Here is an 11,262-nt window from a genome sequence, read left to right on the forward strand (position 1 = left end):
ATGAGACACATGAACAAGAGGAGCAGGAATGATGGTAGTGATGATGTAATGATGATGCCCCTCACCAGCTTATGTGTTGTCTTACTCTCCATCTGTGCTCTGCTTCTTCCTCAGACATAAAGCCAGAAAACCTTCTCATCAGCTCTGATGACGTACTCAAATTATGTGACTTTGGTGAGCTCCTCTATGAAATACTCATACTCTTAAGAGCTGTAAGAAAGTTAGCCAAAAAGTCAGAGCTGTGACGTAAAAGGAGTATTTTCAACAGAGACTATATTTGGGTGAAACCAGTGCTTCAGCAGGGCTGCTTGCAGGCTTCATCCAGTTGTCTAAAACTCTGTGTGTAGCCCTCTCAGGCTGCTGCTGTGCATTCTTCCCTCATATGAATTAATGAAACGTGTTGGAACACAAGAGGCTAATCATGCGTTGATTCAATCTGGTGGCACCACAACAAAACTGGGAGGGGGGGGGGGATGGAAAACATGGCATAGCCAACATCATGTGGGCAATCTGGAGTGAGAGACTGAAGACCTGCTGTTTGCTCTGTGTCAGCCAAAGGCATTGAGAGAACAGTCATAGGCCACACACATTCCGCTGTGAGTTTTTACATTTGTCCCACTGCACATTTATTTTCATTGTGTGTCGTTTTGATTTTGGAAGTCGGTGCAAGCAGCTTGGAAAAATGAACAAACTGGAAATGAAAATCTCATTCAAACAGGTATATTGAGTGATCCATCACTATATTTCCTCTTCCCATTAAAGAACCCAGACATGTTTTGAGACATATAAAAAGCCGTGATGAAAGAGAAATTTTCCCCGTTCAGCAGATGAATGTGAAAACAACCTTTTTGTGCCAAACTGCATCATTCTGCACAGTGAAGCTCAAACATTCAAGTGAAGTTACAATAAGCAAAACACGATTTTGCATGGAGGGGGACTTTAACGTTTCCTTAAAATGTTTTTAAAGGAAAGGTTTGACATTTTGGGAAGTATGATTATTCGCTCTCTTACCGAGAGTAAGATGAGAAGATTGATAAGACCCAATTTTCTCATATAACTCTTAGCAAGAAAGTGATTACCGTAAGTAAGATTAATATTGCTCCTTTTACCAGTACAATGTATTCTCAGAGGACTCATCAACTCTCTGAGTATCTGAGTGCAGCTTTTACTTAACTCAGCTACTTCAATGACTTATACCTTTGAATCATAATGAGCGCACAAAGAGGTGTCCAGCTGAAATCCTTTTTAGATGTCTCAGCATGTAGAGTATATCAAAAAGCTCCTCATTGTACTATGTTGCTTCCTCTGTCTTCTCTTACCAGGCTTTGCACGTAATCTCTCTGAAGGGACTGATGCGAATTACACCGAGTATGTGGCCACTAGATGGTACCGCTCTCCCGAACTCCTGCTTGGGTACGTCCAGTATTTTCTTTTATCTTTATCTAGTGGATGGTAAACAGTTAACTACGCTGATATTTCCTTTTAGTATCTAATCTTATACCTGGCCTCCATCACCAACCCCTTAAATCTCTGGTCCCAGGGCTCCTTACGGGAAGGCAGTGGACATGTGGTCAGTGGGCTGCATCTTAGGAGAGCTGAGTGACGGGCAGCCTCTGTTTCCAGGAGAGAGTGAGATTGACCAACTCTTCACCATCCAGAAAGTGTTGGGACCTCTGCCACCAGAGCAGATGAAGCTGTTCTATAACAACCCCCGCTTCCATGGGCTGCGGGTAACGTCAGGCCACTCTCACAGTTTTTACCCCTAACCCTCACTCCGCTTAACCCAGATGATTCATGTTGCTCCTATTACAGCTCCTTTTCCTCTTTTTCTTCCATCGCTCTTCACTTCATCTTCGTTTGCAGTCTCTCTCTCTGCCTCCTCCTCTTTTCTCCTTCCCTTATTTATTTTCTCTCCTTGCTGTCTCTGCACACTCTGCTTGGGTTTTTTTTTTTTTGTTTTTTTTTTTCCTGGCTGAGTTTGCTGTGCCGTGACTGATTGGATCACAATGACTCATCGTGTATCATGTATCCTGTATCCTGTATGCTCTGTGAAGGAAGGCTGTGATAAGTCTTCTGAGGTAGGCTGATGGTACAACAGACCCTGGTCATCCTTCCCTTTCCCCTCCCTGCCCACGCCTCAGGATATAATTATTACTTTGCAAACTGCCCCCTGGTGAATCCCTGACAGCGAATACTCATTAATCAGGCTCCTGCTTGATAACGCTGCATTTTTAAAAATGTCGGAGACCTGTGGGGCAATCGGTGGACGGGGATATTTCTTGAATAAACATCAAACACCTGCTATTGTTAGTACTTACTCAAGGAAAAAAAAATCCACAATCTTATACAAAATTTCTATGCCTGCTCTTATTCAAATAAGTAGAGAGCGTCACCCTGTCTGAACTGACTAGCACTGAGATGAGAATTGTGTTTTTGTTGAAATATTTATGTAGCAGACCAGAAAGAAACCGCACGACACTCGTGATTGAACACAGTATGTTTGATGATTGTTTCATCATGTTGGCCACCTACGTTGTGCTTTCTGTAACACTTGCAAACTTGTGATGTAAAATGAACAGCTTCTGGATCTCTTTTTGGCAAACAACAGTTTCACGACAGGCAGAATCTTTCTTAAATCTATGAAAATAAAAGTTTGATATAAGGAGATCGGATGTGAAAGAAATCGGTGCTCTCGGTCAGAATTTAATTTCAGGAGTGGTAACGTCTACAGGATAACATCACAAGAAACCAATATTTAAAAAAAACTACTATTTAAAAAGAAGAAGAAAGGTTATAATCTCAATTAAGACACACTTTTAGAGCATCATCTCATTTGCATAATATTGGATGCAAACATGCAACAAAAACATCATTACACATACTCTGCTCTGTACACACTACAGGTGGCTGATATTCCTGTCTTTCTACACAGTACTGATTCTTTGATCATTTATCTCTCGAACATTTGTTCTGGCAACATTTCTGACTGTACTATTTTTCACTGTTTCTTCTTTTAGTTCCCTGCTGTGAACCACCCCCAAACCTTGGAGCGAAGATACCTTGGTATCATCGGCGGAGCCCTGCTGGACCTGCTGAAGGTAGGGATCACAGGTCTGGCAAAGCTTCTCTGCTGAGGGAATGTTTTTATTTTTAACCTTTTTTTTCTCAGGTTCAGTTTATTCCTGCTTACATGCTATCATGAAAGGATACTGTAACCATGAAAGCTAAAATTTTCATAAAGCCGACGTGATAATTACATCATTATCGTCGCTTTATGTCGTGACTGCATGATGCCTCCTCACTGCTTCAGCATCTCTCAGCTCACATCCTGGTTCCAGCACTGCTGTTATTGCTGTGTCTGCACTGTAAACAGGAGCTCCATGTCAAGAATGTGGGCTGTGCTTGTGCACTTGCGCTTTTCCCAGCAGATAATGACTCACTGCTAACATAATGTCATCAGGACTGACTTCAGCAAGGACAGGCATCTCTCTCACTACTAATCAGTGTGAAGGCTTTCTTGAGTCGACTTTAGAAATTAATTGAATGAAATATGTTTGCTAACTGCCAATGAGAAGCTACGTCGCTCACAAAGAATAATTGCCTCTGATTTTGTCTTAAGGAACTGAGAAAAGTTGCTGCCTCTATAACTTTTAGTTATGTGGAAACAAAGCAGCTGTTGGAGGGCACAAACTATCTTTAGTTCAGAGGTTTTATTTTGAGTGCCTTCATACAGGATTCAGCTTTCATTAAAGTATATGGAGACAGGTTATTAAACATATTTATTCCGGTAAGAAAAAAGCAAATGTCACAAATCATATTTCACATCTTTGTTTGGTGGCTGTAAGACACAATTAAATGCAGCAGTCTGACTTTTATGATAATGGCTTAGGATAGCATGACTGTTCAGTTTGTTTGCGAGCTCTGGATGATCGGGGTGTCTCGAGGACTTACAGGCTTCCTCTGTGTCTTTGTGCGTTAGAGCCTGCTATTGCTGAACCCGACAGAACGCTTTCTCACAGAGCAGAGCCTGAACCACCACGCCTTCCAGACCCTGCGGCTGGTGGAGCGGCCCGGCCCACCTACACCTACACCTGTACGCTCCTCCAAGAGAAAACCTCACCATGGAGACAACACCACCCCCAGCAGGTCAGCAGTGCGCACTATAGCTAGTTTAAGCTTGTGTCTCTGTTATGTCTAATGCAAATGTAACCGGTTATTTCCTGTCAACAACCCCCCTGTGGGCCATTATCTATGCAGTCACTGTGTAGTGACATTTATGTAGACATCTTGCCCTTTGTTAGAGGATTTCAGACATTTTCTGATGCGCAGTATGTTTACTGTTGGCCTTTCTTCTCTTGGTCAGGAGCCACGGGGGAAAGAGCTCAGGAAGCCACCGCTCCAGCAGCAGAGAGTGCTCCAGCTTGCCTCGGCACGAAGACCTCCACCCCAGCAACGACGGCTTTCTCAACGGCAACATGCCCACAGCGATCAACCTCAGTCCCACCCTGCATCCCAAGAACTACCAGCCGCAGATCTTCAACCACTCCACCTCGTGCAACATGGACATGGCCAGCAGCAACCTGCCTCATCTGCTCAGCCCCGGCGAGGCCAAGAGCAAGGGCGACTTCGACATGAACTTGGGGTCCAAGGTGTCCGACGGCCCCGGAGCCAAGTACCTCAAATCCAACTTCCGCTCGCAGCAGAACCGCCACTCTTTTGTGGAGGGGAAGACCAACACGCTTCAGTCAGGGGAGAAACACAGTCGACACAGCTACATGGAGTCTCACAGCTCCACGCCGTCCTCCTCTAAGTTCGCCTACTTGAACTTATCAAAGAGCTACGGCACGCTTAGTGATGCCAAGTCAGTGGGGAACTTGAATGATGTGCATCTTTACGCCGATGAGCCTACATCTCGTTATTTCCCCTCCAGCTGCCTTGACCTCACAGCTCCGAGCAGCCCAGCAGCCCGCCGAGTTGACAGACTGGGACCGGGCACAGCTGGCAGAGGAAGCATGCGCGCGGACAGAGAGAGCAACACGCTGGACTCGTCATACAGGCGCTCCTCCACCCGCCACAAGGCCTCAGAAGAGGCCCAGTCGCCAGATGCCCTGGACCCAGGAGAGAGTGGCATCGAAAGAAGTCACGCTCATTCTCTGTCCGCCCCGCATGACCCTATGTCTTATGGTCAGGGATACACCAGCCCCTTCTCCTCCCAGCAACGGCCGCACCGCCACTCCATGTATGTACGGAGGGACCACCAGAGGACACACGGAACGGACGAGGGGCTGGTGGTGGGGCAGGGCATGCCCACCAGAGCCAGCAGCCTGCAGCTCCTGTCTCCACAGCTGCAGCACCGCACACTGCCTCGCCACTCTGGGGGCTCCTCCAGAGAAGAAGACATGAGCAGGGTCAGTCATCAGCCCACATCAAACCTCTCCAACCTTAAGGAAAGCCTAAGCCCACAGGATCTAATCATATCAAATGCCTACACCAGGTTGTGTTGGATAACTCTGCCTCAGTCTCAGTCTCAGCAACCATGCAGCCAGGGTTTATTCTGGTGGCATCTGAAAATATCAGGATCTGTGTTTAGGTTTTTAGCCAGATCTTATTGGTCAGTTTCCCAGGTTTGTAGGAATGGCAGGATTAACATAGCTGCAGCAGCATCTTAATGGTTTAGAGTGTGGCTTTCTTGTAAGAATATACAGTAAATCATGTTACCTGTATGTTTATATATACTGTATATACACATATAGTATATATAGTGTGTGCCGGTGTGTATTTGCATGTGTGTGCTGCAATGCTGAGCTTACTTCATGCTTCATCATGTCTCCATTAACAGAGCGAACAGGCACCCACTGAGGTCACCCACAGCAGACCCCCAATAAGGGACTCCACAAGGGACAACACCGCATCTTTTCACACACAGCGGCAAAAAAGCGAGGTCCGACATTCTGCCTGCACCCACCATTCCCCACCCACATCCAGTCTTCCGAGAGTGTGGATGTGGGTGGATACTGCTGTCATGAACTGCTCTCTCTCTCTCTCTCTCTCTTTCTCTGTCTCTGCGCATCAGATGCCTCTTCATTTTCACTGTGTGCTTTGCTTCCCTCTAATGTGACTACTTATGATAGCACAGTCAAGCTTGTCATGGCAGCACATTTCAGTTTGACTCTGGAATACATTTATAGCCTCTACAGATGTTGTTGTTTTATTATAATGACCACTTCCTGATCAACAAGCCTCCCCTTTTTTTTCTGTCCTTTCAGAATAATAAAATAAAAATATCAGCTCAGATAGTGAAACATGCAAAGCAGGTGGCCTTCTGAGTGTGATTAGTTCCTCTGTTGTGACTCAGGTTGGCTTATATCACGACCAGCAAACAGAAGATGGGGGCTCTTCCAAAGAGAACCGCAACATCTACAGTGAATCCATGCCTAGGAGGGTGGGCAGCTTCTACAGAGGTTGGTTTAGTCACACTGATATCTCTAGCTATGCCTCTCTTTCTTTCGCTGCACCGTCGAGATCAAGACGTCAGTTCAGATTTAAGCATCACTTGACTGCAGTTTACTGCAGCTGAGAAAAGAATTTCTCACAAATTAGATATTTCCACTGATAAGGCCCTACTTAAAGCCACTGTGTGTACAATTTTAAAGTGATTATAGGATCTTTAAAATACTATATATTCAGACCCATACTAGATTTTTGAGCCTTGTACCAATAGTGATATTTGAGAGTTTTTTGGTTACAATCACAGTCTTGTCTGATAATTATTGATAATACAGTGTGCTTCAAAATAGTTTTGAGCTACTGGGTATAGCCTGCTAAATGTGATTCAGCTGTGCAGAATCTGAATTTGTTGATTTTTCTCGGTGCATCAAGAGGTGAATGAACTTACAGTATTTGTTGTATTTGTTTGAACAGTCCCTTCTCCCCGGCCAGACAACTCCTTCCATGATAGCAGGGGTCAGAGCCGTGGCTCTGGCCTGGCAGGGGACGGCAGCAATTTGACGAACCACTCCAAACGCCAGCCAGCCTTCGACCCCTGGTAATTATCTCCAATGACCACAAAAGAACATCATCTTAAACCAGAGTTACATTGACAACAACACTAATCTGCTCATTGCCCATAGCTCTGTGAAACAATTTACTGTCAGATTAAATTTCAAACTGCTCACATGACAAGGCTGCTTTAACACAAATTGTCAGGTCTGATTGTGGGTTGAAGAATATTATACAGTTAGTCAGGACAACATGCTCATTGCTCTCTGTTTTACTGCAAGGACCGGCCCAGACACTGTAGTGTTGAACCCCTCTGAGCCATCCAAAGAAAAGGAAAAGCAGGGATTCTTCAGAGCAATAAAGAAGAAAAAGAAAAAATCTCAAATGGTGAGTTGTATGTCAAATACTTTTACTCTACGATTCAAACATTATTGAGCCATGTCTGGATGCAGAATTTCATGCATATGTACTGTCTGTCTACATATCTCTTCATCTGCTTTTCAAATGTTTAATGCTCTTATTAGCAACTTTACTGAGAGATAAAATCACTTCTTGTTGTTGTCATGTGCGTCATGTTTCCCTGTGCCACCAGTCATGTGCCTCTATATTACAGATGGAAGTCCCTGATGGAAGGCCTCCTGTCATCAAGAAATGTCTTTTCCCTCTGTTTAGCCCAAAGAATAACATAAAGTATAGCTCCTCTGTGAGAGTCCTCCCTGTAGTGTCCTCTCCCATGGTACATGCTGTTTTACACTATCCTACTCACCTCCTAACTCCATGCTTCATATCTAACATTGCATGCATTAACACCAATAATCAACCCTGCATAATTGTTTTGCTTTAAGTTCGTTTTCAGTTGTTTTCTTTTTAAATTTCATAAACACGTTTTGAGAAATATGGTTCATTCATGTAATAATGAATTGCCAACATAAACCAGCTAGATCCATCTTCTCAAGTACATTAGTACAACTCTTGCCCAAAAGGCAATGACGTGCCTATGAATATTTAAATAACAGATTAAATAATAGATTTATTGCAACCGGCTTTTACTCTTTGAATTTTTTTAGGTAATGAAAAGCAGGGCTGTTCAGGAATTTTTCTTCCAATCACAAGTATGGATCTGGCTGGTCATTTTTGTGTTCACTTTGTCGGTCCGTCTGATTCTGATCAGTCACCACTGATTTCAGCTGCAGCTCTAACAGCATGTCTCTGGTTATGAGCTGAGGATGAATGAGAGCGCTCAGGCTTAAGTTAAGCACATAAGTTTTAAGGAGTCTGTTGTCTGTGTGTCTGGTTACACTTACACAGAGCTTTGCTGCTTATCAAGATTCAAGAGCTTTCTTTGTCACACGCACAGCAATACAGCCGCACAAACATTGAAGGCAGTGAAATTTGGCTTCCTTAAGCTCAAGTTCCAGTTAGAGTGTGAAATAAATATTTGCAATTATTAAAAAAAGGAGAGAAAGAAAAGAAAGAGAAGACAAAGATATGAGAGAGATGAAATAAAAACAAAACTAGGTCAAAATATAGTATATGGCTGGATCATGTATGAAATGCTAGAGGGCTTTTAAGTTGAAATGACAGATACAGGAAGTGGTGACACATGGCGACCAAGCCCCCAGGAAGTGCGCCGGGCTTTGCTCCAAGTAGGTCTATCTACAGACTCACAGTATCTACACAACACACCCACTTTACTACATGACACACCCACTTGGTTAGGTTTAGGCATGAGGAGATGGATGGTTAGGGTTAGGGGTCAGGGTTGTATGTCTTGTAACATGCTCTTAGGGTAACAACATAGACTGTAAAAAGCCACCGTGACGCCATCCATTGGTTTGTTGACTCCCATTTTGAAGCCTTGAGTTCGGCATTTTGGCCATCGCCATTTTGGATTTTTGGAGCCAGAAGTGACCATATTTGGGCAAGAGAGTGGAGCTGACCCAACTGCTAGCTGCTAGCTTGGTTAGCACAGTGCATTTACAGTCTATGGTTAACTGTGAAAATGCTAATGCTAATTTTCACTAGCAAAAACAGGCTTTAAACCATTGAAAGAAAATGTATTTACCAGAAAATCTGAACATCTGACTCATTAGAGGAAACGCTGAACAAGACTTTTTAGGTGACCAAAATGTTACAATAAACTTTCATGAACTGAAAACACACTGAAATAGCAACAGCTACAGCTATGCCTATACTCTGTTGTACTCTACTGAATCTGAGGTTACCTAACTAACGTTTTTGCGGTGGTAGCGACTTGGCAGTCACAATGTAGCTACGTCCTAAAGCATAGACTTCTATACAATCAGACTTCTTTTTGGAGCCAGTGGAGTTGCCCCCTGTTGGCCATTAGATAGAATGCAGGTTTAAGTCACTTCCGCATTGGCTTCACTTTTCAGACCCGGAGCTACTTGCTTGGGCAACAACATCAGGCGGGGTATGAAGTGTAGTAAAGTGGATGTGTCATGTAGTGAAGCGGATGTGTCATGTAGGTCTGCAAGACTGCAGATAGACCTTTCTCCTTTGACTCCCACCCACATTCTGCAAAGACCCGCCCTTACTCTGCCTCTGATTGGCTCTGACCCTGATATTCTTATCTTAACCCGAACCAATCTCACTCCTCATGCCTAAACCTAACCAACATAACCAACAATGGAAACGGGTATTAGCTAATCAGAGGCAGAGTGGGGGGATCTTCACAGAATGTAGGTGAGAAATAATAATAAGGTGCTTTGACTGAAGCCGATTTGAAATAGGGCCTTTTGTTAATTGTTAGATTTCATCTGTAAGACCAACATTTATCTTCCAAAAGGAATTATATCATATATAAAAATGCTACAGAGACATTAGAGCCAGCGATAAATTACCAAAGAGCTGCACAGATCAGTTCATCAGATTATATTCTCCCCGGTATGACGACTTGTTGACCGGCCGATCAGGAGTCGGGCTGTTAGCAGCTGAGATGACCAGCTGGTCACAACCGGCCAGCAGCTCCTCACATATCCGAAAACATTGGAGCAAATTTCCAAATAGGCGTTATTTGAAATAACCACATATTGGAAATCTAAGTGTTTACTGTCTCGCCTGAAAAAATATTAAAACTTAATATGCCTATATATATATATATATATATATATATATATATATATATATATATATATACACATTATATTTCACATTGGTGTGCTGGGGGGGTGATTAAGTGTGTAGGAGAGGAAGAGAGAGACTGTGTGTGTGTGTGTGTGTGTGTCATGGAAGCATTTGATCAATTTCTATCTAGGTTAATTTTTTAGATCATTTTATCTTGATTATAGAGCAGAGATCTAGAAGGAGGGGGTACCAACTGACAAAATAGTTGCTAAATATAAAAGCAGACACATTTTGACATGTGAAACTGACTGCCATCTCAGTGGCAGCAATGGTTCAGCATGAAACAGGTGTTTGAGACTCTTTCTTCCCTTCACATTTCTATTTATATGCGGCAGTTTGTTCAGATTCTGAGAGGAGGGTTACTGCTGATGACAGAGCACAAATAAACGCAATCTGGCCAGGAGGAATCAGGCAGTTGGGGATGGAGGGGGGTAATGTGTATATTGCAGGCTTCAGATTTCTCATGGACTAATATCACACAAAGAGCTTCATTTATCAATAAACAAGAGGAGTTGTCTCTCCTCTTCCTCAGATCAACAAATCCAGAGTTTCCAGCTTTTAATTTTTATTAGACTCCACTGCACTCAAGACCAAATATTGCAAAGACGTGTCACCAGACTCATGGCAATGGTAGGTCCACACATGTAAGGACAACTACAAACATACAAAATGTGCACAAGAAACACACATTTTTATAAGATATAGGATCTGTATGCTGTAACCTTCACTGTAATGAAGTGGCTGTGGCTGAAATGTCACACTTATTTCACCTAAAAGCACAATTTGTAAGCACATTTCTTGTTCTTTAGTTTGTGTGGACCTACCTTGATCATAAGTGTGAGGTTGTATATTTGAACTGATTGATTTGAATGATATCTACATGCACGATGTGACAGGTTCCTAGTGATGGGGTGGATACAGTCATCCAGAAGTCCTCCAGGTCCTCGGGTCATCAGAGCAGCCGCCACAGGACTCGTGACAAGAGCAGAGACCGGGACCAAGAGCGAGACCGAGACAGGGACAAGGACTGGCCACCTGAGAAACTGTCTGATTCACACTCGCCGGTTAGTCTCAAAGAAGAAATGAAAGTGTTTTCTGTTTTTATTTTGAAAGATT

General features: G+C 43.4%; 1 protein-coding gene across 5 annotated transcripts in view; it reads left to right on the forward strand.

The window, feature by feature from the left end:
• The window catches only part of LOC137188187 (cyclin-dependent kinase-like 5), a 35,690-nt gene that overhangs the window by 21,922 nt on the left and 2,506 nt on the right, over positions 1 to 11,262 (forward strand). For 3 of the 5 annotated variants that reach the window (XM_067597686.1, XM_067597687.1, XM_067597690.1), the window contains 12 exons: positions 115 to 174; positions 1,323 to 1,413; positions 1,541 to 1,730; positions 3,018 to 3,098; positions 3,980 to 4,146; positions 4,364 to 5,408; positions 5,840 to 5,941; positions 6,356 to 6,461; positions 6,922 to 7,045; positions 7,281 to 7,386; positions 7,613 to 7,735; positions 11,043 to 11,210. In XM_067597686.1, coding sequence (XP_067453787.1) covers positions 115 to 174; positions 1,323 to 1,413; positions 1,541 to 1,730; positions 3,018 to 3,098; positions 3,980 to 4,146; positions 4,364 to 5,408; positions 5,840 to 5,941; positions 6,356 to 6,461; positions 6,922 to 7,045; positions 7,281 to 7,386; positions 7,613 to 7,735; positions 11,043 to 11,210 — 2,363 coding nt within the window. The remainder of the gene's footprint in view (positions 1 to 114; positions 175 to 1,322; positions 1,414 to 1,540; positions 1,731 to 3,017; positions 3,099 to 3,979; positions 4,147 to 4,363; positions 5,409 to 5,839; positions 5,942 to 6,355; positions 6,462 to 6,921; positions 7,046 to 7,280; positions 7,387 to 7,612; positions 7,736 to 11,042; positions 11,211 to 11,262) is intronic. The other 2 variants (XM_067597688.1, XM_067597689.1) reach the window with 2 other exon arrangements.

Source organism: Thunnus thynnus, chromosome 8 (genome assembly GCF_963924715.1).
Source record: "Thunnus thynnus chromosome 8, fThuThy2.1, whole genome shotgun sequence".
In the NCBI taxonomy this organism is placed as follows: Eukaryota; Metazoa; Chordata; class Actinopteri; order Scombriformes; family Scombridae; genus Thunnus; species Thunnus thynnus.